Below are 26,885 nucleotides of genomic sequence, written 5' to 3'. Positions count from 1 at the left end.
GAAGTCATTTGTATGCATTTCCCATAGGGTCCGATGTTTAACTAAGTCCCCCGCTGGCGGCCATCTTGGATGATGGATCGGCTACAAAGTAACAACACTTGGTCAGCACCTCATAAGGAACATTCATGCCATGTTTGGTTTCATTCCATTCAGTGGTTCTCTAAAAGAAGTCATTTGTATGCATTTCCTATAGGGTCCTATGTTAAACTAAGTCCCCCGCTGGCGGCCATCTTGGATGATGGATCGGCTACAAAGTAACAACACTTGGTCAACACCTCATAAGGAACATTCATGCCATGTTTGGTTTCATTCCATTCAGTGGTTCTCTAGAAGAAGTTCAAAATGTAAAAAGTTAACGCCGACGCCGGACGACGCCGGACGACGGACGACGGACGCCAAGTGATGAGAAAAGCTCACTTGGCCCTTCGGGCCAGGTGAGCTAAAAACTGAACATCACTGAGTACACGAAAACAATATTAATAAAAAATATCCCATTAGGTAGGTAATAAATAAAAAGAATTCATATAAAACAGTGTGTTTGTTGTGAAATAATGACAAGTAAATGGCGTTATAATTTACATATTTTGATATTTGAATATTCTGTTAGTTATTGTTCCAAGAACATGTAATAAATTTTCAAGTTATTCATAAAATTGATTGATAATTAGTTTGATAGCAGTCATAAATTATGTAAATAATTCTATATTATTTAACCTATGTCACAATCAGAATTTTAGATAGATAGATAAGACTTGTAGACTTCTTCGACTCATAGTACGTCAAATAAATTTATTTTCTAAAACTTTTGTGAAAACGAAGATTGATACTTGCAACAAGAGCAGTGTATTTTTTTAAAGTAGGACACGTCTGGCGTACTCTGTTCTTTTATTTTTGAAATCTGACTTAAAGAAAGTTGTTACATATGAAATCCCAACAGATACCAGGCTTATAATTTGTAACTCGCATTTCGTCTACATAAGATCCATCATTGGTGCTCGGATAAAAAAGGTTGGAAGACCAAATAAAAAACGAAGTAAGAAAGCATTGCAAGCCTAAAATAAGGATCTATACTAAATGGAAAATCCGAAATCTTGAAATACAGGGAGGCGGAGATTATAGAAGGTATGCCAAATTTCCCTGGTATTTGTTTTACGTACATGAAAGAAATCATAAAGAAACTGAGAAGAATCAGATTATTTAAGTGTAAAAATATAGTTAAAAGAGTCGTTGATTCAATCAATATTGCAAAATTTAACTATTGTTCATATATTGTGCAATAAAAACTAATGCATTCACTTATTTATTTCATTTTAAATGAATTTCCGAAATTGGCCATAATCTACTGTTATTGCAATTTTTAGCCATGTGCATGCTTTTTATTTTGGCAATTATCTTGATTATTACGATAATAAAGAGAAAATTTGAAAAAAGAAAAAAAAAAACGACCAGCAAGGAAAGATTTTAATATTGTTCATTAATGACGATTTTTAACAATTTTTGTGTTTATGTTGAAACTATTGTAGATAAAACCAAACCGTAAACAGGAAAATCGATATACAAAATAAAATCAAGATCTACACATATGACAATATGATTGCAATTGTCAATCGACTCCTTACAGGAGTTTTTGACCCTTAATCTCAGTTTTAATTTTTTTTTCTTTTTTGCAAATGATAGCAAAAATGATCAGCAAGATCACACAAGTTTCCATTCTACACAAATATTCTTGTTGCGTTATATAAGTCGTATACAGAAATGTCAGTACAGCATCCTGTCGATATTGTTTTATATATATAGATATAGGAAGATGTGGTATGAGTGCCAATGAGACAACTCTCCATCCAAGTCACAATTTGTAAAAGTAAACCATTATAGGTCAAAGTACGGCCTTCAACACGGAGCCTTGGCTCACACCGAACAGCAAGCTATAAAGGGTCCTAAAAATGACTAGTGTAGAATTCAAACTGGAAAACCAACGGTCTAATCTATATAAAAAACGAGAAACGAGAAACACTTATGAACCACATCAACAAACGACAACCACTGACCATCAGGTTCCTGACTTAGGACAAATGCAAACAAATGCTGCGGGTTTTAACGTTTTAATAGACGCCAACCTTCAGCCTACCTGAAACAAAAGTGTAACATCACAACAAAGAAAGACACATAGTCCATATATCATGATATTTTGTATCGATATAACAGCTTTACATCATTGAATTGTTACTACTTTAATATAAAATAGTGGCAATTGATTGCGAAAAAATGAACGGATATGTTTTTAAAATCAAATATCTACGCCTCGGGATGAACATGGGCATTTCAGTGATTATTTCATACAGCAAGTGCATAAAGCTACTCAAGACAACGTCACTTCCACTAGATAATTTCAAGATTATTTTGCAAAAAACTCCATGTATTTTGCATTGAGTTTCATATCTTTTCCCCTTACTTTCTTTTTTTTTATTTCAATTCTTTTTTGACCTAGACTTTCAAATTAAATGACTAGCATCATGATACAAGTAACAAAGGTGTGTCGATAACTGACACAGTCTCTGAAGAAAAGCAATAAAAGGCACTTATTAAACAAGTGAAACTGCGAGCTACTGCTCACTGATGATACCCCCGCCCAAATATTTCGGTAAACAAGAAGTTGTTGAGTGATGAATCTGAAAACGCATCACACGGTATAGCTGACTCATATAAACCCTGAAACCAAATTTCAGAAATCCGTATGATGTAGTTCCTGAGAAAAATATTCATGGGACGAACGGACGGACGGATGGACGGACGGACGGACAGACAGAGATAAAACAGTATACCCCACTTTTTTAAAGCGAGGGTATAAATATGGGCACAGGACGTTTGCGCTTTTTTACCTGTAACACGATAGGACATATGCGCTCCAAACACTATGGACATTTGCGCTTTAAATTTGATATATCTGTTACATAGTAAATTGACCGGACATTTGCGCTTTTTACCTTTAGTCGTTTACCTGTAAATTTAATGAGTTGCGTAAATAAATTCAACTTGTATTTGTCGTTAGTAAGTTCACATTGACACTGTCTTATTCATAGAGCATAAAGTTATAGAGACAAGTAAAGGAAAAAAATGTATTTGTCACGATGGATTTTTATCATTGAACAACAGTCGGTTAATTACATTAAAATTCGTTATGTTGATGAACAGGTAATTTTTTGGGGCCCTTTATAGCTTGCTGTTCGGTGTGAGCCAATGCTCCGTGTTGAAGGCCGTACCTTGACCTATAATGGTTTACTTTTATAAATTGTAACTTGGATGGAGAGTTGTCTCATTGGCACTCATACCACATCTTCCTATATCTATCTAAGTCAAAAATTGAGAAATAGAGACTAGAATATGTATTTGAAATGAGGGCGAAATACCCGTCAGGACAGATTACAAGAGCAAAATTGTTCATTCCTTGGGCTTCAGATATCAAGCGAAAATTGACCTGTGATGCCTATACGTGTCTGTATGTCTTTAGAATGTTTGCCTTTAGGTATATATAACTATATCAATGTGCTATGAAATGACTTTTAAACACGAATGTGCTAGGGAATGACTATTTAACTTTTAACCATAAAGAAAATATTGTAAAAGCGCAAATGTCCTGTGACATGTCCATTAAAAAAGCGCAAATGTCCTATGAAAAAGCGCAAACGCCCCGCGCCGTAAAATATAAACCCATGACTATCGAATCCCTTAGCTCTGGACAGACGCTCCAAAAACATCGAAAGAGATTTATTTCATTGTATATAAATATTATGAAATCCATAGAAGAAAATTTGGTCTATAGATAGTAAAGGAGTTTCCGACTTTTATATTCCAATAAATCTGGAAAAGCACACTACATCTAAAACTTCATAATTGACAGGGAATTTTGTTTTCACCTCTTAACATTGTGTTTAAAAAAGTTTAATCTGTATAAGCGAACTCGAGTTATAACTATTCGGCATACAGAGTGCTGACCTACCAACCGACAGACAGAATGATCACTGGATAGCACCTGTAGTCCTCACAGGGTAAGTTAAACGATAGTGATCATGACTTTGTATGATCTGTAAAACAGGTAATATTTGTTTTTGTTCATTGTTTTTGTACATAAAGGCCGTTAGTTTTCTCGTTTGAATTGTTTTATATTTGTCATTTCGGGGCCTTTTATAGCTGACTATGCGGTATGAATTTTGCTCATTGTTGAACGGCCATACGGTGACCTATAGTTGTTAACTTCTATGTCATTTGATCTTTGGTGGAGAGTTGTCTCATTGGCAATCATACAAAATCTTCTTATTTTTATAAGATGTGTGTGGTAAGGTGAAAATAATTTGTTTTGCAAAAAATGTAGAATCTGGATCTTTTATTTGACTCTTTTGATTGGCCTATTGGTATCTCATCCCACTTTTTCATACATCTCAAGCAATCGTAACTTTCGTCCAGAATTATTAAAGGTGTAATGACTAATAACAGCAACACAAATAGAACAAGAACGTACTGTTACAAATATGAATGTGATGAATGGGACAAAAAAAATGAATAAAAAAATCAACCAAAAGTTTCAATCTACAACGTTGTTACAATGTAAATGAAAATAAATTGTGATAAGATTAACAAAATTAAGTCTATGACAAACGGAATAACTGGACATGACGCAAATAGTTCACTTACATCATTCAACGTAAGTAATAAATCAATATCATATGCCTTTATCAGGTGATATTTCAAGTTTTAAAAAAAACACATAACAATCCAATATATCATAGCCAACGATTGTGGGTGCTACTGATGAAGTATGCATTTTATTATAACAAACATGACATGACGACGTCGACGGATCTATTATAATTATACAAGGAGACTTCAATTTCCAATATTCAAAAAAGTATTAACAAAAACATCGAACTCCAAGGTAAATTAAAAAATGGAGAAGTCCACAAAACCTGACAAAATCAAACGTTAGACTATATATACCAACCAACGGAACGATGGAAAACAACTGTGAAATTCCTGACTTGGAACAGGCATTAACCGAAGAAAACCTTGTTTTTAGCTAGTTAATCCTTCCATTCGTCTAACAAAAATTTTGTAGCTTGAACAGGTGTTTATTTTTAAATAGCGCATTAAAGTGCTTACACTGGACTGTGTGAAATTACATACATGTAAAGCATAAAATATCTTACACCTATGTATTTGACACTTGACTTTGTATAATGTCATGCATTTTCGAGAATGTTCAGTCATCATAAGTAGTTAAAAACGATAGCATTTAGCAAAAATGAAAATATTCTTATTTTTATTGACATGAATTATCATTGATATGATGTTATCAATTAATTTACTGCTTAAAAGACTTTGAATTGTTCAAAATACTAAGGATTTTCTACACAACGAATAGATTAACTTAAGACATTTGGCAAAATCTTTCGGTATTTTGCATCCTGAGTGTTCATCTTCGTACTTTATTTGTCCTTTTAACCTTTTTGATTTGAGCGTCACTGATGAGTCTTTTGTCGACAAAACGTGTGTCTGGCGTACAAACACAAGTGCCTACATAATCATAAGTGTGAACCAAGGCTCAGCATTGAAGGCCGTACTCTGACCTATAATGGTTTACGTTTACAAATTGTGACTTGGATGGAGAGTTGTCTCATTGGCACTCATACCACATCTTCTTATATCTATAATCACAAGCCTTGTTTCTTTGATGATTTTTTTTCATCATATTTTTTTGCGTTGTGATAACTAAAGAGTATATGATTTACATGAATAACGAATGTTTATGAAAATAAAGTGCTTTTAAATTTCAACTAGATATGCGTTATTTTATGAAGTCTACTCATATTTGTCGTTGATTAAAAAGATAATGTCCATTAACCGAAGTATTGATTTGGTTTATTAATCATGATTTCACAACTTTTATCCCACTGTTTCACGTGTCATGTCAGTCTATTTTTCTATCTTTCGGAAGATGTGCACAATAATTAACGATATAAATGGAAGTCATATGTTATAAGATGTTTTCAAAACGAATTTAATATACTGATCATCCCGGTTTTATTGAGAGAATTCTTTGGAGATCTTTATTACTTGAAATAACTTACACGAAGGATGAAAACACCAATGTTTACAGCAACCGGAGATAATTTATCAAATAACACCTTTCAACTGCCCACAAGCCATTAGTCTGTCATACATTTGTGATTATATTTTACAAGTGTGAAATTAACATTCAAATTTTTTTGTATGACCAACAGCTTTTTGCACAGCCACAAAACATTTAACCACAATATGTCTTTTACAAAGCTGACGTATGTACAATTGATATTTACTGTAGGACGGCTGTTGCTGATAATTTTTGGTATATACATAGCCCTTTTAGACTCATCATGACGTCACAGTTACTTTACAAAATTTCAATGATTGAAAAAATACACTTTTCCGAAATTATGGGCACCTCCTTCCTTGCATTTGTAACTGTGAAGTTAATTTCTGATGAAGAACTGGAGAATGATAGTTTATCTCAGTCAGCTAATATCCAATGGTTATTCTCCCTACGCATCGGTGTTTTTCGGCTGGTCTTGGTGTTATTTTGGATTAATTTCTCCTATATTTTTCTTATCTATTATAGAAATTTGATTCGGTGTCTAAAAGTAAATTCGCTTTTTCTTCAATTTCATGTAAAGTTGAACCTTATTCATTTTATATGATGATTGATAATAATAAAAAGATAATCCCGTTTTGTTTAAAATCTAGCAATGAAATATGTTTCCTCGAAAAGGGGCAATTATCTCTCGTTATTATAAGCAAAAGAAAAATAGGTACGTAAAACTATGAAAATCTGTTAAAATGCACAAAAAACGTCAAATTTAAATTCATTAAAGGTTGGGTATCATAAGAACGACTTTCGATAAAATAAATATATTGGCGATCTTTATCGAAAAACGGAAATCCTTAGATAAGTTTTTTTTCAAATAATTAGAAATTAATTTGTTACTTTGGGGCAAATACGCGTATTTGAAATAAAGATATAATGTAGAATAATAATAATCCTGAATGCACATGAACATTTTGTATTCATTTAAATAATCGCTGCAGTAATAAGAAGTCAAATAATAAAAATACCGTACTCCAAGGAAAATTCAGAACGGAAAGGCAAAATCAAAAGCTCAAACATATCAAACGAATGGAAAACAACTGTTATATTCCTGACTTGGTACAGGCATTTCCTTATGTAGAAAATGGTGGATTAAACCTGGTTTTTCCATCGCGATGACCTTGAGGTCATTCCGATGTATTGCTATCGCCTAGATTTCCATTATGTAAATTAGTTTTGGGTTTGTAACCGATCTATAAACATGATAAATATGCGCACTTAAACGAGAGCAAAATAGCATTCCTTATCGTTTGATATAAATACATCTCTTCAATGAATACTGATAAAAATATTTTTGTTTACAACATAAATTAATAGTATGAAAATGTTTTGTAGTAAGAGATATATATATAAGTAAAAAATCGTTGATAATATCAATGCACACGTACCGAAAAAATTGTGTTAAAGCATGTGGAAGAATATCTCAAAGAACGTTTTGCGACAATACCGGCAAGGACCGGTAACTCTGTAATTGTTTTTGCGGGAAAGTATGAATGCCTACTCGTATCCAATCTTCGAAAAATCGAATTTTTACAGAAAAATGTCCACCAATGCACTTGCATTGCACTATTATTAGAATAGTATAATAGAATGATATGCAAATGGATGCAAATCATATATATATATGTAACTGTTATTTTAATATAATATATAACTACTGATTTGTAGCACTACAATATAATAGTTATTACGGTGAAGTTGAATTTCCTGTCATTTATTCATCATCCACGCACGAACTTGTCTCAGAAAAAAATATATCTCTGTACATTAACCTCAATTTCAGGTAAAGAGATATGTTGTTTTTTTCTGAGACAAGTGCTTTTGACCATCCTCAAGAACTTGTGGTCATCCGATGTTCAGTACTTCAGTACTTTGATATAGCTAGCTAAACCTCTCACTTGTATGCCAGTCGCATATAATTCCATTATATTGACAACAATGTGAGAGCAAAACAAACAGACATAATAGGTAAAAATGTCAAAAATTGGTGTACAGATCGGGTTATACTTTCTCACCCTCTCTACTTACATACATCCGGGTGACTCTTCTACGGAGAAATCTGTCGAAGTTAAAATAATGCTGTTATTTCTGTTGCTATTTATTTCCCATCGACAGAAACTGTTAGACTGATAAGTGTTGTTTGACAGTGGTGGAGATATATATCCTGAAGACGTTTGCAGAATACCGCCACATATTTCTGAAAAAAAAAATTAAAACAGGAAATAAAATGCAATAAAGTCAACCAGTAAAAAAAATTAAAGGCTATCATCGACCGATGCACAGATGTACTTTTGCCGGATGTTTGGTGCAATATTGAAATAATTGCTTTTGACTATGATTTACTATTTGGGGAAATTCAATGATTGGTTTCGAGCAACACCGACGATATACTATTTATCTGAAGCTTGCATAATTTTATAGCTTAAATTAAATTCGATAAACTAATAATTTTGTGTTCAGCTAAACAACTTGTGTTAGCATCCAACATGTTATATTCTGGTATGGTAAGTTATAGTCTTTCGTGGTGCATTTATTTTAGGTCACTGATAATTTTTCTTTTTACAGCGGATGACCTTGAGTCATTCCGGTGTTATGTTGCCACAGACATTTCTACCCACGTGACTTGCGTTTTAGACTGATAACCGAACGTATTTCGTATAATTACGCGGATACTATCGAGTGCAAAATAACATTCCTTATCGCTTGTTATATATTAGTTTCATCAATAAATATTCAAGAAAATAATTTTAAAGAACATAGATAAATGATATGTAAATGTTTTGTCGTGAGAAATATATATATCAATAACAAATCATGGATACCGAAAATTTGTGTTAACGCATGCGGAAGAATATCTCGAGAACGTTTTTCAACAAAAGCGGGAAAATATGAATGAGTAATCAAATTCAATCTATGAGAAAAATGAACTTTTACAGAAGAGTGTCCACCATGCACTTGCACTGCACTATCATTAGAATAGTAGAATATAATGATATACAAATGGATGAAAATTTGCCTGTAGAGTTATTAAGATGATCTGCTATAAAATATATAACTGCTATACAAATATTAATATAATATATAACAACAAACCAGAGTATACTGATAACAAAGGATTATATCACTACAATATAATAAATATTACGGTGAGGTTGAATTCCCTGTCATTTATTCATCATCAACACTGGAACTTGTCTCAGAAAAGCATATATCTATGTATCATAACTTAACTTTCAGGTAAAGAGATATGATTTTTTTCTGAGGCAAGTGCTTGTGATCCACCACAACTTGCGGTCATCCGATATTCAGTACTTCAGTACTTTGATTACTTTTGTTAACGTCGTCCATAACAGAGATATTGTGATGGAGTAGACGATGTAAGTATGGCTAACTTGTACCTTATCCTTAATGCTATATCTGGACAATAAATATGTTTAACTAAACAGAGCTATAAGATTGTTATGGGTGTTGGCAAGTATACGCCAAAAGATGCTATTTACGGTGACATGGGCTGGAGACCACATAGATTAAAAAAAATATTTAAAAATGAAGATTAGTTGCTGAAACATGCTTTTATTTTTAATATTTGATGCAGAAGAACAAATTTCTTATTTATGTACATCTGAAGATGTAATTAAATCCTAAATATATCAAAATAGTTTTAAGAATGATGTAAAGTATTGTATATAATAATTCTTTTAGTAGCCTCTCATAATTCGAAGTAGATTGGCACTTATATATATATATATATACATATTAAGCTAATGATATTTAACTGTTAGTTTTGATATACACGATGTTTTATATATGTTTGTGAATGTGTTATGTTAAACACGTGGCGATACTTTAATAAAATAATGAATCAGCATACCAATAATCCTTAATGCTATTCTATGAATAATCTTTCATTTTTTATAATTAAAAATATTGTGTTCGTGATCTTCTTTGTTTTTACGGTGTTAATATTCACATATTAAATATCGTGTACTATTTATATATAGCTGGATAGTAAGCCATCAAGGATATTTATGAAACAAAGTAAAATATTATTATTATGTAGCTGCGGTTGATGAAAGAGCAAACATTGTACGACTAGAATATTTGCAATTACGTAGGCAAACGAGTTTTCCAACTTAACCGAGCTGAATGGGATCGGGAAGGGTAGTTGAGGTCTTTAGAAGTTTAGATTAAATATAACCATTAAATGTCTTCCTATTAATTTTTATTATGCCTTTACTATAGTACGTATAATTGTCTGAAGATTCTCAATGAGGGCCCAAGTTTTTTTTTTGGAAAAAGGATGTGCGGGTGTACAAATGTAATGGATGTAATAAATATCGACTCTCTGGAAAGAAGGCCTCTTGCACTCCATCCTAGGGTCCGTCCTTTTTCTAAACTAAAATTGAAGTGCATGTACTGTAATTGACCGTTCATCAATCACTTTGTGTGTCTAAATCCTGTTGCTGAAGCAATCTTATAATGTAGAAGAAATTTCTTTAAAAACAATGCGAATGTTTAAAAGTAAAAACAGATTAAAATACCTTTTTTTTATAGTGCAAAATATTTGAAAACTACAGTTTTTTGTCTATAGAACTTTCTGAAAGTCTGATGACTGAACTGTTATGAATACGTATCATGGCATTACGAATTATAAGTTCGACAATCAATTGAAAGAGTGTTTTAAAGGACAACAACCAAAATGATTCTGATAAACAAAGGCTCCAAGAAGCATGAAATGCTCATCTATCATTTTTGCACGAAATTGGTACAATACAACAAGAGTACTTTAGTTGAATGGTAAATAGTAGACAAAAAATGAAGAAAAAAATAATAGTATACGCTGTATGTAGGGGCAACAACTCTGTAAGGAGTCGATTGACAATTCATTTAATACTGACTTATTTGTAAATCTTCCGTTGTTGATTATTAAGCTGAAAATAAATCAGTCTATCTATTATAGAAGAGAGGGACGAAAGATACCAGAGGGACAGTCAAACTCATAGATCGAAAACAAACTGACAACGCCATTATCACGATGTTAGGTACAAACACTAAAATAAATTAAAACAGAATCATTATTTTAGGGCAATGATTGCTGTAAGAATTCCACAAACGATTTCAACCAAGTTGACTTGTGTGTAGATCTTGTATGACTGATCATTTTTGCAGTGTAAAAATGCCATATATTTAATAAAGTTTTCAAGAAAATTGCCAAAAAAAAATAAAAATATCCTTATTTAAGAGGGATTCTATCAGGAATCTACTGACGATTTCGTCCATGTTGACCATTTGTAGATCGTCTAATAAGTTTTCAAGATTATAGAAAAATAAAGAAAAACAACGTCATTTAATGGCAATTACTTCTATATGTAATTGACTAACTTGTAGATCTTGTCTTGCAGATCATTGCACTATTTAAACTTTCGCTCTATCTATTATAATAAATATAATAGTTTTCAAGCACTACAGGAAAAACCCACAAAAACTGCTAAATCACAATTTAAGGGCTACAACTGAAACAAGGAGAGGTCTGACGATTTTAGTCCTAATGAATTGTAGGTAGATCCTGACATTCTCAGCATTTTGCCTATGTCATATTTTCTTTATTTATCTACAAATAAGGATATGTGATATGATTGCCAGTGCGACAACTATCCACCAGAGTCAAAATGGCGTGTATGTAAGCAACTATGCACAGGGAAATTTCACTTACGTGAATTTAAGGTGAATCTCACTTGAAATGCATGTCGTGAATTTTACCTCAAACGAACTAATATGTGAAACTCACGTTAACTGTTTTCACGTGAATCTTTTAAAATTAAGTTTTCCAAATAAAATCTTTTAATTAAAATCTTGAAAAATACCAATTTTGTTTTGTAAAGTTGACGTGTAAGCTCGTTTGAGGTTTAAGGTGAATTTCACGTGATTACATGAGCAAAATTTGCATTTGTAGGGTACCGTATGGCCTTTAACAATGAGCATAACTCATACTGTATAGTAAGCTATAATATTACAGACATTGACATGTTAGAATGTGAAACAATTCAATAAAGAAAACCAATTGTCTGATTAATGACAAAACAATAAAAGAAATACAAACGATTGTAAGCAACCAACGACAACTACTGAATTACGGGCTCCTGACTTTAGACAGGCAAATAAAGAATGTGGTGGGGTTAAAAATGGGTGTGAGGTCCCCAACCCTCTCCTAACCTGGAAGAGTGGTGCAACATCACAATAAAAAACAAACTGGAAATGACTTAGCTCTTCAATTTGGCACGAAGCACAAAAAAAAAAAACCAACTAACATTGAGACAACAAAGTACCGATTTAAGAGTACTAGCAGATACTAAAAGCTAGTTAAAAATCAAATAACAACTAATAAGTAAATTGTTTTCCCAGACTTATGCCTCTCCGTAGACAAAAAGAGGACTACTGGATTCGACAATTGGGAACTGCGATACCATATGGTTGCAATGACAAAATTGATGGTATAGGTATTCTATCTAGTCCTTCCTGTAGCTCGGTGAATGTGATGAATATTTTTAACTCTACTCCTCGACGTAGACGCAGTCATGGTCATCGTCATTATACATCACATACTTTGCATGATGTCTCTATTAATGACTTGCTGCCATTTATTTAAAAGCCGTTAGGTATCCATCACATTCGCACGAAACTTTATTCATTACCCCTTTCAAAACTTCATTCTCTGTTCAATTTATGTTTGGAAACCACTGTTACAAACCCTCATTCAAACCAATACAAACTTACAGCTATCATTTCGGATATTGCAAGTCACAGACTTTTCAAACCAGTTCGCTTTGGAAAAGATGAAAAAGAGAAAAGATATTTTCTTAAACTTTCCTTTGCCAACAAAGGTCTCGATGGCGTCAACTTAGGCAATATCCTTCATCATAAATTAGTTCAGTCTAAAATACCTCCTTACTTTAAAGACCAGTCTGTACCAATAATTTCTTATACCTAAACCAAACCAATTGCAACTAAAATTTTTAATTACAAACACGTTTTACAGGATCTCAACATTGACGACTTCAAGTCTAAACCTCCTGATTGCACCTGTGCTAGTTCCCAATTCACATATAATCCGGCTGGCCACGTTATTACCGGAGACCTCAACATTGTCAATAACACTTCCCTTCGAAATTTGTTATCCGAAATATCGTGAGCCTAAATCCATAAATTGGAAATACAACTTCAAAATACTGACGGATTCAGTCGAGGATTATGCCAGGCAATGAGCTAAACGCGCGACAGCTGAAGACGTAGATACTCTTTCCTAATGGATTAAAGCTGTGAGGTCGTTGATACAAATCCGAATTAAGAAACTAAATGGGTCTACCAATACCCACGCTACGTCAATTTTTAAAGACCCAAATGTTGCAAAACACTTGTCCTACCTCCATGACAAATATGTTGTTGCCCCCGCAGATAAAGCCCCAAATAACATCGTATGTGTGTGTAAATATCATTACATAAACTGCTTGATAAATGAATTAGGTATTGACAATTCATTTGGAAACTCAACATATACCCTCACGACACTTACCAAAGAGGAAATCCTGGATAATCATAGTTCTGTTCTATGTTCCTTTGGAATTTCAACCAAAGATGAAGAACTGGATCTTCCATCACTGTATTGGATACCTAAACTACATAAGTGTCCTTACAAACAACGGTATATTGCTCGGTCTTCCAAGTGCTCCACGAAACCTCTTTCTAAATTATTAACATCTATTTTTTTCAGCAATCAAAGCCGGGCTCCAAAGTTATTGTGAAACTGCCTATTCTAGAGGTGGCGTGAATCAGATGTGGATACTAAAAAAATTCAAAGATCTTTTAGAGTACGTACAATCTAAGACTCTTTCATCTTACAATAGTATTAAAACATTTGTCTTTTCTACACTTTATACAAGTATTCCCCATTCCAAACTAAAAGACAAATTGAAAGAGTTGGTATTACTTTGTTTCATTAAAAAGAATGGGAACGTAGATACAAGTATCTTGTCTTGGGGAGGGATAAATCCTACTTTGTAAAGAATCACTCTGATTCAAACAAAAAATTCTCTGAAACTGACATTATCAAGATGCTTGATTTCTTGATTGACAACATATTTGTTACGTTTGAAGGACGTGTTTTTCAACAGACTGTCGGAATTTCAATGGGAACCAATTGTGCTCCTCTTCTTGCCGACTTGTTTCTTTATTATTATGAGGCTGACTCCATACAGGAACTTCTTAGGAAGAAAGATAAGAAGTTAGCAATATCCTTTAACTTTACGTTCCGCTATATAGATGTTCCCTCACTAAATAATACAAAATTTGGTGACTATGTTGAACGAATCTATCCCATCGAACTAGAGATAAAGGATACTACAGATACAGTTTAGTCTGCCTCATATCTTGACTTACATCTAGAAATTGACAATGAGGGTCGGTTGAAAACAAAACTTTACGACAAAAGAGATGATTTCAGCTTCCCAATTGTGAACTTTCCATTTTTATGTAGCAACATTCCAGCAGCGCTTGCATACTGAGTACATATCTCCCAATTGATACGATATTCCCGGGCTTGTATTTCCTATCATGACTTCCTTGATAGAGGATTGCTGCTCACATGGAAGCTATTAAACCAAGAGTTCCAAATGGTGAAGTTGAAATCATCCCTTCGTAAATTTTACGGACGCCATCACGAGTTGGTTGACCGTTATGGAATAACCGTTTCACAGATGATATCGGATATGTTCCTTATGTCGTAACTACAATACCCTATCCTTTTCACGAATGTGACCTACCGAATCAGACTATTTATCGGATTGGTAATAACATAAGCAAAACGACGGGTTCCACATGTGGAGCAGGATCTGCTTACCCTTCCGGAGCACCTGAGACCACCCCAGTTTTTGGTGGGGTTCGTGTTGCTTAGTCTTTAGTTTTCTATGTTGTGTCATCTGTACTATTATTTGTCTGTGTGTCTTTTTATTTTTGGCCATGGCGTTGTCAGTTTGTTTTCGATCTATGAGTTTGACTGTCCCTCTGGTATCTTTCGTCCCTCTTTTAATACATATGCAGCGGTTTAGTGTAAAGACGTCATATATAGTGCCAGAAAAACACGACCTTGTGCAATCTCAAAATATAACTACACTGTATCGACATGATTTAATATCATGACTGTAGCAATTAATATAAAGTTGTCTTTTAATTCACCAAAAACATCATCAGTGTTAGTATCGATAACAACAATATTCAAAAAAATTACTACAATGTTACAACGGTTTTTAAGATGTAAGAACATTACTTGATTTTCCCCTGTATTCTATTATAACCATGTTGGTTGGCTGGAGGAATCATCCTACATAATGATTAAAGTAGATACTCTAATGATCATTGTGGTCAATTTGGCATAGTAGTTTCAAACGACAAGTTTTTTTAAAACTTCATTGACGACTACGAACGCCAAGTGACGACAATATCTCACATTGGCCATGTGAGCTAAAAAGTATTGCAAGTGAGAAAAAAGAACAATCAATTGATTGCGATAAAATCGTGAAGGAAATAAAACAGTCTGATGTAAATCCAAAATTCCGGCTTTTATAGATAAACCGTAATTGCGGAATAATGGAATCGAGTAAGTTTAAGTAATTTAGAATATACAAATTGTGTTTGCATGTTGCATGTTTCTGGAATAAACTTCATCATGTAAAATTTAGAATGTAAAAGTATATTAAAGCTGGTAAAACGAAATCTTTTTAATTTCTAAATAATAATCAACAATATTTAATTTTTACTCTTTGGGGAGTGACGACTTTAATTAATTCTAGTGCAAGTACATAAAGGGCTAACTATAAATGGACAAAAAAGTTTATATAAAATACCGAACTACAAGGCAAATTCAAAAAGGGGAAGTCCATAAGAACTGACAAAATCAAACGCTATCAATCAACGGAAAAAGTGAAAAACAACTGCCAAAGTATAATTGCTTGGACATTATAACAGCGACAACGTCCAAGTCCGAGAGGTTCAGCAAGATAGCAAATTTTTCAAGCAATTCATGTAGGAATCTGATAAAGTTTTGGAAAGTACTACATATAAAAAAATCTTTTTAAATGTTCGTTTTTATGTCGATATCCACAATTAAGATAATGTAGTTAATTTTTAGCACTAACCTGCATGAATGTACATTAATTTGATAACGATGACGAAAGTTTTCAATACACAAATGATGGCCATCACTACATAAAATGAATTTTACAAAAACAGTACAAAACAAATCAGTATAAAATCCGGAAATGGAATACTATAATAGTACTTAATACAAGTATGTAAACTCTTTATAAGTAATTTTAATTGGATTTTTACATTTATATAATCAAACAGAGACATATATACACATGTATGCCTCTGAATCAAACAAGTAACACATCATGTTAATTTAATGTAAAAAGGATTGAACCATCTTCTGAAATGTTTTACTGCAAGATATGTTTTTGTTATCTTAAAACAAATTATCGCTGAAAAAATTACCTGTACTGTAGTAAATGGATAGTGCAATGTGTTTTTTTTTATTAGTTTTACTGAGTAAATCAATTGTTGAAAGCCAATCAAGGTGACTGAAATCCCAATAACGGTATCAGACATTCATCCCCCTGGAAAAATAGGAACACTAATCCTGACTTGGTTTTGTGTTTGCAAGTCAGCATTAGTGTTCCTATTTTTCTCTGCCACATCTGGTGTGTTTTTGTTTGATGTTTTTCTACTTTGTATCGATCTGATGAGTTTAGCCTTTTTCAATTGATTTTTAGAGTGTGTTCTTGTGTTGTGCTGTTAAACCACTGTTAACCATTGCTTAAGGTTAGGGGAGGATTGAGCGCTCACAAACATGTTTAACCCCGCAACATTCTTTATGTACCTGGCCCAAGTTAGGAGCATGTAGTTCAGTGGTTGTTGTTGGTTCATGTCTGTCATATTTTTTTTTCGTAAATTGTTTTGTTATATATTAGGCCGTTAGTTTTCTTAATTTAATTGTTTCATATTTCTTATGTCGGGGCCTTTTATAGCCGACAATACGGTATGGGATTTTCTCATTGTTGAAGGCCGTACGGTTGCCTATGATTGCTTACATCCACTTCATTTGAACTTTGTGGACAGTTGTCTCATTGGCAATCATACCACATCTCCCTATTTTATATAGGCACATTAGAACAAGTTTCAAGATTTATGACAGCCAAATCCAGTTTTGAATAACTGTGGACTCGCAGTTAAAAGTGAAAAAGCCTCAATATATTCGAAGGGGATGTTATAAGATAATACAATAAATTCCATAATATTTTTTTTTTATTCTGAATTTCGAGCGTCACTGATAAATCTTTCGTAAACGAAACGCGTATATAGCGCACAAAATGTTAAGCCTGGTATCTATGACGAGTTTATGCTATGTACTATAAGTTTAAGTGTAAGTCGAAAGACTGAGCTAAGTGAACCAGCTTTATTAGGGAAAGTTTATCTGATTACATAGCCATTAATAGAAAAGACTGGTTTTCTTTGTTCATAAAGGTTTACCGACCGTATATATATATATTATATTTATTTAGATATGGATTATATGCTATATGCATACTGACTCTACTGAGCTTTTCTTTATATCAGAACATCAAGATAGATAATGGTCAACGATCCTTCTTACGGGGGCGTCGGTTACGTCAAAAAATGTCTTGAAAAACAACAACAGTACTTTATTTTAAGAGGGTTACACAGTTAGTTATATAACTTATCTCCCCGAGGCCGTCATCATAAAATAGCATGAACAAAAAAAACGTTGAACAAACATATACATAGCATACATTAGTATAAAAGTCAAGCATAAGGATAATGTTCAATACAACTGCATAAAATGTAATGATAAAATAAACAGGATAGAGTAATTCACATTCAACATTTTTTTCCAATTGGTTGATTTCAATAAATGATCTGTTTTTTGTGTTTTTTGTGTTTGAAAGAATAAGCATTTGTAATATTTGATAACGATATAGGCAAAAAGTTTGCAGGATGGTCCAGAATATCTAGAAGATATCTTGAACAATTCGATTTTTGGTTTAGGAAGTATAAGGTTTCATTGAACAGCATTTCTCCAGGGGTATGAACTTCTGTCTGAAACATATGAAACTTGATTTTGATAAGACTGTCGTACAAGTGAGAGGTTTAGCGCTATAAAACCAGGTTCAATCCACCATTTTCTACATTTGAAAATGCCTGTACCAAGTCAGGAATATGACAGTTGTTGTCCATTCGTTTGATGTGTTTTGTCATTTGATTTTGCCATGTGATTAGGGACTTTCCGATTGAATTTTCCTCGGAGTTCAGTATTTTTGTGATTTTACTTTTTGCTAGTAAGATATGATGGGGCATACTTTTTTATGCACTTAAATGTCATCACAAAACTGTGATATTTTATTATCTATTCAATTGTCACCAGTTTAATTGTTTGAATAAGGGCCCACTTTCTAATTTTGTATACCTTTCAAGATTTCTGAAAGTCAGAAATGATAATAATGACTCTATCTTACAACAGGCTGATCACACTGAAGAAGGATATTCCATTTTCTCTAATTCTTTGGCAATTTAACCCTTTCTGGACCCATTATTTAAAAAAATTAATCAACTTGTGGTTGCTGATGATCTCAGTAGACGATTGGCTAAGTTACAAGGTCATAACCTTTAAAAGCTCTCTGGAAAAATCAAAATGTGATAACAGGTGTTAGAGAAATTGACAACTTTATATTTGTTTGACGTAGAAATCAGGAATGTAACAAGCATTCGAAGGGGAAATATATTTGATAATCATTAGAAAAACGGATTCTTACATAGTGACTCGTGGAAAATCGAATTTATCCAATCTCTGTAGTTCAATTATTTAATTTTAATGTCCACGCCGAGGCTCGGACTTTAAGAATCTATATATATATCCGAAATATGAATTGATATTTGTAGTTATCTACTATTATTTTTATTAAATTTTGGTGTTGTACACTTTTTAATTGTATATAATTATCATTATATTGATTTATTCACTATACCTTTTTAAATTATCAAATTCTACCAACTTTATAGAATCATGTGCAAAACAGTGTAGCCGAGACCATTGATTGGCGCGCTAAAATATCCCATTGACTGGGTAAGATTAGGTGAACGTTCGTCTGTAACGCCCACAACTCACGACGTATTTATTATAGACATTTAAACTATGGGGTCACCAAAGGGTCTCAACGCCTAAATAAAATAATTCGAAAAACTAATCAGGAATAACCTTTGTGTTTTGATTTATATTGAATACTTAAACGTTCTTTACTTGTGTTTTTGTTATGTTTTGATAATGAATTTTTTATGATATCGGACGTTCTTTCAGCAAAAAAGGATTTAACTGGCTTTAAAAGTTACAATGGATGTGTTGATTATTATCTTTTTTTTCGGACGTCAAAGCGATTAAACAATTGCGGTTGTCCAATTATGTCATCTTTTAACTTTTATCTGGTCAAAATTTTATTTTAGAACGAATGCATGATCAACTTTAAAAAGTGTGCAAACACAAAACATATAGACAAAATATACTTCTTTCCTGTCTTTTTCGTACTTGCAAGTTATTAGACAGTAAAAAGGCTATTTGGATCAAGCCTTGTGAAATTTGCATTTACGTTTTTGAATAGGTACACTGAAATGCAGTCAAGTTTAACGATTGATAATTCATTGATAACATTCTGGCGTATCACAAACAAACAACTTGTAACGTCTCATTTCATTGGCCGAAAGATTTAAATACAACAACAATTGTAGTGTGCACGTGAATTGACACAGGTGACCGACAATGGAATGTTCTACGTTACTACGAACGTAAAAAACAATGATTTTTGGTCGAAATAATTAAATAAGTATTTTGTGAATTTCAAATAGTGGGGTCGAAATATTATACTAATAATTTGTGTTAAGTAATATTCTTTATGCATGCAGCACTTGTACCGCACTATGAAAAATATAAGGATAAAATAAAATACATGTGCCGCTTTTATACGGATGGATGTATGAACCACTTTAATTTCTTTCATATTGACGCTAGGTTATTATCCTGACAATGTCGTAGTTACTTATAATAAGGATCTCATAATACTGATCCATTTCAAATTTATGATGGGTTGCACATTCCTCTTTTATTGTTTTCATGCTATAAAACGAAAATAAAGTAGCTAAGCGTTTGGTCATTCAGAAATGACGTGTCATAAACGAGCAAATTGTCCCCGAAAGATCGTATCATGTGTGCACGTGAATATAGATGTACTATGCAATGTACTATCATGGTCACCACGAAATTCAAATGAATTCAGTGAAGGCATGTTGGTGTAAAAAGGTTTGAAATGTTTCATCGGCGAAAATTTTATTTTTGCATGTGTGGAACTAAAAAATAAATAAATACTTGTGAGAAATGTCGTAGTTTATAAGGAACTATATAAATGTACTGTTTTCGATTTTAATTGGTTGAAAATTTATCCTTTAATTTCATACCGTAAGAATAGAGCTTTGCATAACATTGTTGAACTATCCGCCAAAGTAACGTGTGGCATGCGTGCGTATTAAAATGAAATACAAAATCATACATGTATGATAAACTTATAAACGAAATATTAAGAAATTAAGGATGACTACTGTAAAAGTATGTACAAAAATGGAGTCACCTTTTATCAATACATTTAGTGAATAACCACACTGTTTAAAACTGATTGTTTTCTATGCAACTATTTAAATATTTACAATATATAATTTTCAACCGAGGATAGCAAAACAGTTAATTATAAATTAAGAAAGTATATCGCTGGAGTTTATAAAGTACATTTCCTTCCACTGTGCCATGGTTTGCCATCTCCATTTTTTCTCTAAACAAAGCATGGCTGGTTACATGTTCTGAATTTACTTAGAATTTCGGGATTTTTTTTCAAAATCAAGTAAACTAAATCAGAAAAAAAATCACACTATCCTAAAACTTATGAAAGAATATGAATAATGAACATGACAGTTTATAACACAAACCCATTTACTATAAAAATCGAGCAATATCTTTAGTATGAATTTGGTTATTTTTGTAGTTAAGTACGGTTTCATTTCAAGTACAACGTTAATTCATCAAGTCCATTGAATAAAAGATAAGGCAGGGTGAGCAACTTGACAAAAAAAAAAAAAGGCAGGATGACGATTTATGTAAAAAAATCAGGATAAACTAATAAATATAGTCAGGACCTAACAGACTGAAAAATAGAAAGACAGGACAGAGATAACAACTAAAAAAATGCAGGACAAAATGTTTCATCCAAGTCCCCCATCCCCAATCAAAATAAAATGGTAGCTCCCTTAATCCAGAACCAATTGAGAGGAGACAGTTGAATTAAATATTTCGACGTGACTGTTAAGATTAAAGTTTAAAATTTTACATGCACATATATAAAAGCTAGAATTGCCATGGGATAATCAAGAACACATTCATGTACGTGAATACGACGATGGAAGTTTTTAACGACCTTGACCGGCTACGTGAATACTGATCAGTCATGATCTTTATAGTACGCGTGTTCTATTTTCGCAGGTGTGAGGTCGAAGGTTTGAATTGACCAATGAAAACGATCGTTCCTTAACGAGTTAATCTAATAAAGTTTGTTTGACTGATTATGTTGCACGACCTTTCGCTAAGCTTGGCCGCAGTTCAGTATAAAATGTATAGTTTGGTTATCTTTTCTGCTAACTACTATACTTGTGAAAAAACCCTTGGCAACAGAAACATATTCAGCTTTTTTTTAATCGACCCAATTAACATAGTAATGGACGACTTCGTACATTTTATGATCGCAAATAAAATATGTATATACTATACTGTGCACTGTAGTTCGTATATATACTGAGACCCTTTGGCAACCCCACAGTTTAAATGTTTATAATAAATACGTCGTGAGTTGTGGGCGTTACAGACGAACGTTCACTTAATCTGATCCAGTCAATGGGGTATTTTAGCGAGCCAATCAATGGTCTCGGCTACACTGTTTTGCACATGATTCTATTATCATGCAATTGTTAGTACCCAAATGTACCACATCAATTTGAATTTTATCAGGAAATTGACCCAAGTGAAAACCTTAATTACGTGTGTGTTTACATTTATCCTCAGAAATATCTCGTTCACATCTCCAATGAGGTTCCATTCGGTCATATAGCTCCTTAAGTATCCAAGTATTTATACATCCTTAGCTTTCAAATTTTGGCGTTTGAGCGTTCCTCATGACGGTAAACCCAGAAAAGCGCTTAGGACAAATTCATATTTATTTTTCTTGAATTGACAAAAAGTATTAATATTATACTCTTTTTTTAACAAAACTGTTCGACTTGGCTCATCCTTTCGAAGTTTTGTAGTACTTGAACGTTTAAACTCACAGTACCAAGGAAATTAAGCTTATAGATAATTTTGCTTTTACCATTATATATGGATGGTAACTTCGTCTAGAAAGATAATGGTTTTAACAGATTTAATAATGGAAGTTTTGCAGTTCAATTGACAATTGTCAAGAACAGATATCTACAGAAGTTATTTCGGTCTATGCGTAAATATCATCCCTACTTTTTTGGTGATCTATTTTTAAGTTAACCACATGATAAAATAAGTTACAGGGGTAACTTAGACTTTTCTCGTGCTGTCGTGCTAAGGAGGTGACTGTTCGGCTGTTTAGGATGTAAAAATACGTAGCCACGTCTAATAAGAATTGAATAGTGTGATAAATCTAACATCTAGTTGACGTGATCATAGCTGAACTGTTGCACCCTGAACATAGGACAAACAACAATAGTTCATATGAATTAAAGGACATAAGGGTTGTCAATTAAATAACATCCATACGGCACAAAAAAAAACTGAAAGGCATCTAGAGTCCTACATGCTTAATACTATATGCCAAACTAAATTGCCCAAAGTCTTGAAAAGCTGTGAATGAATTAAATAAGCTGTATAAAAGAGATGAAAACATAAAATTTCTATCAGGACAAATATGTTTGTCAGTTTAAGAAAACAATGACACCAAAAGCACAATTTGTTTTTGTTATTAAAGAACTACGTAAACATATGTTCTAAATTGGAGTTGGTGAAGTGGTGGTCAGACACCTATATAGATCATGTTCTGCGTGTAAAGCAAATTAATTCCAGACGCTATAATTGACCAAGAAGAGTATAAAGTCATGAATAATTATTTAAGCAAGATATATAGGTTTGCAGGACAAAAAACTAAAGGAAGTGGAATAATGAGGAATAATGAGGACTCTTCTTGGTCCGTTGAAATCGAAAATCAAAAATTATTATAAACCTACTAAATGACATCTTTCAGATGTCCATAAGGCTTTAGTAAGTCAGCCTTTAGTGTATATATTCTTTTAAATTTGTCTTACATATTTGCAATAAGGCTTCACACTCATGAATTTAGGGCAAAACTATTAAAGAGCTGCGCTGTGAGCGCATGATACGCCCATCGCCCTTATACTTCATCTTTAAGCTTTAAATGAATTGATATGATCAACCAGAAATACTGTGATTTTCGACGATTTTTCAACTAATAAAGTTCCATAACTAAGTAATGTCATATCAGAAATTTATAAAAAAAATAACAAAAAGGAGCTTATTTCAATAGATATAAAGCTATCAACATGTCACCAAAGTTTCATGAAAACTGTTCAAAGCAGTTTTTAGTTATTATCCGAAAACTGGCAAATCACCCATTTTTTATGAATAAAATCCACTAAGTCGGAAACGTGAAATCTTAATTTATAAAATGGAAAGGGAGCTTGCGTCAATATAAACAATTTACTAAAGTTTCATGAAAATTGGTGAAAGCCTTTTTGAGTTTTTGTCCGAAGTTTTGAAGACGGACGAACAGACGGACAGAAAACGGTATACCAAAATACGTCCAGTCTAAGACGGGCGTATAAAAACTTACTGCCAAAACAGTCGCATTTTAAAAATCTATCTTGTCAATGATATGTAGACTTGAGCTAACTTAAAGGCGTAATAAAAGATATTTTACAATCAAATGAAATTTATAAAGACGTCTATGTGTGTAAATATATTATATACATTGGCTGATATTCATGTTGTCCCAAAACTATGATCAAAATGATAACTTTAGGTGAAATATGTCAATCAAGACATGTTATTGACATCATAGTGGCACCACAATTGATCGATCTTTCTGCGCTAAAGTCTCTAGATTTTATATTTTATCAACATGTTTATTTATCAATAGAGTTAACATCAATTTGAAAGGCTTGAATATTTGTTTTCATTTTTGCAATGTCAGTGCCCAACTAATGACTCATATATTTCTGGATCCTTGCTCAATGCACGACAATTATATACAATGTTTACGCGAAGCAGACATTGGGTCGGAGAATCTTAACACTTTAGTTTGATATTGTGTGGTTTTCTCATGGAGCGATTGTATCAAAACTACAAATAATATATGAATCAGCTCTGACTTTAAGTTTACTTTTTTTGTAAATAAAGGGGCATTAATTATATAACTTGAAATATTTTCAAGGCAGAGAATTTCATTACAGAATCAAGTTGGATGCGCACACAAAGCAAGTAATTTACAAATGTATTCATGACAGATTGTCAAGAACACATTCAGTATATTTAGAGTTAATATCACGAAATATTATTTATAGACATAAATGTATATTAGGACTGATTACTTCAGAAAAATTAATTAGGAAGGTCGGTTACATGAGCAAAGGATATGGACTATTTTAAAATAACTGTTGAAATATTATAATTGTAATGCTATTAAAGTAGACGGCTAAATGATGAAACATTTGTATCTTTGTATATTTTCATCAGTTATACAGCAATTTGCGCAAACTTATTGTATTTCTACAATTAAAAGTTTTTTTCCACCAAAACGCACTATCGTTATAAGTTCATTCTAAACTGGCAAGGTTGGATTAATAAGCGAACCAAAATGAAAGACATTTAAGATTTAGCAAAACCAAATCCTTGATTATTAAGGGTTTTTTAAGCCAAGAAGTTAGTTTTGTAGCTAATTGTTGAATAGGTCAAGAAATATGGACACCTGGGTATATCCCATCCGGCAAAACCTATGACAAAGTGATAAAAAGAAAAGCAATGCAACTATACAAATAGACCATGACATATAAAACACAGTCATCAATAAAAGACAATTGTTCATTATGGAATAAATAATCAAGAATTTGAATGTCATTTTCTGTTCAACGAATGACCGAATAACGAATGATTTATCAGTGCTGTTCGGACCAGAATTACATGTAAATATTTTTCGATGTTTGAATTATTTGATTGCAGTGTATTTATTCTTTTAATAACACTGAATTTTAATAAACTTTCAGTAGAACAAAACAAGGCATTTTCTACCCGTTCTCAGTTCGTTTTGATACTATTTCGGTGACAACACCTATTGTTGTATGACGTCAAAGGAGTGAACAGGATTTATTGAAATATTTCCTTTTGTCTGACTTGGACATTAATGTATTTCATTGCAACCAATGCATTTGTATGATACATCAAACGTCTCACATCGAATTTAATTTTACAAGACAATAACATGTAAGATCAGTTGAGAAGGCGTTTAGATATCTGTTTTTGTTTGTGATTTGTAAATAAAAAAGATGTGTCTCAACTCACGCGATACGTGTTTTCGCAGTCTAAGATCTTTAGACACATAACAGTTGTCAGCTCTGAAAATTTACAGATTTTATTTTACCGTATCCAGACATTTTAGGATGAGTATGAATGTTCATGGTGGATGACATTTATCCTGTCGACTTAACTAGTAATTGTGGTAGAACACTTTTCTAACTTAGACAATTGCCAAATTATTTATGTATTCAATATTATACTTCACCTAAAAAAAAAGAAGAAAAATATGATTGCCAATGAGATAACTTTCCATAAAGACCAAAGGACAAATAAATGATTTTTTTCTCTCTCATTACTTTCAGACTTATTTTCTACAATAGGTGTCTTGTTACATGGAATGAATCAATTTTAAAAACAAATACGAGATTGACGATCAAAATATTAAATACTATTATGAAAGTTTTTCGAGGTTATTACCCTTTGTCATATGACAACAGCTTTATTTCCTTCGTTTTATTGACATAACTATACATTTCGCAATTTTCAATAAAAGTTAAATTTTATGCTAGCTCTTTATATTTACCTGGAATAGTATTAAATTGACCTAGCTTTGGTTGAATAAAGGGTTTTCTATTATTTTTTTTATGTCAAGTTAACTATATGTTCATTGATTGTTTCATAATTGATGTTTTGTTTATTGTTTGCTCATGACGTCAGGATGCTGTTTTCTTGTAGCATGTGTAATAACACGTGTGAACTGCATGTGTTATTGGGATAAATTTCAGGATTTCGGTTGATTCTTCCAACTGACATTTTCGATTTGGAGACGACTGAACCTATACCGTTGGTGAATTTCGTTTTAATATGTTTTGTTTCATTTCTTGTTGCCAGACAACTAGCTATCTACTTGCTGGTCTGTTTCCTGTCTGACTACTCAAATTAAAACATACTCTTAGTTGTTTTTGTCAAATTCTCTAGTACTAATATATACTCTGAAATATA

General features: G+C 32.6%; 1 protein-coding gene across 1 annotated transcript in view; it reads right to left on the bottom strand.

Annotated features, from left to right (window-relative positions):
- The window catches only part of LOC127707310 (mannan-binding lectin serine protease 2-like), a 132,629-nt gene extending 116,158 nt beyond the window's left edge, over positions 1 to 16,471 (bottom strand). The window contains exons 1-2 of the mRNA XM_052211859.1: positions 16,363 to 16,471; positions 8,204 to 8,372 (exon numbers count right to left, since the gene is read on the bottom strand). Of these exons, the coding sequence (XP_052067819.1) occupies positions 8,204 to 8,372; positions 16,363 to 16,426 (233 nt within the window). The 5' untranslated portion in view covers positions 16,427 to 16,471. The remainder of the gene's footprint in view (positions 1 to 8,203; positions 8,373 to 16,362) is intronic.
- Between the last annotated feature and the right edge of the window lie 10,414 nt (positions 16,472 to 26,885).

The sequence above is a fragment of the Mytilus californianus genome, unplaced genomic scaffold, assembly GCF_021869535.1.
Source record: "Mytilus californianus isolate M0D057914Y unplaced genomic scaffold, xbMytCali1.0.p SCAF_1, whole genome shotgun sequence".
NCBI lineage: Eukaryota > Metazoa > Mollusca > Bivalvia > Mytilida > Mytilidae > Mytilus > Mytilus californianus.
The sequence above is the reverse complement of the archived record's forward strand: the minus strand, read 5'-3'. Positions and strand labels throughout refer to the sequence as shown.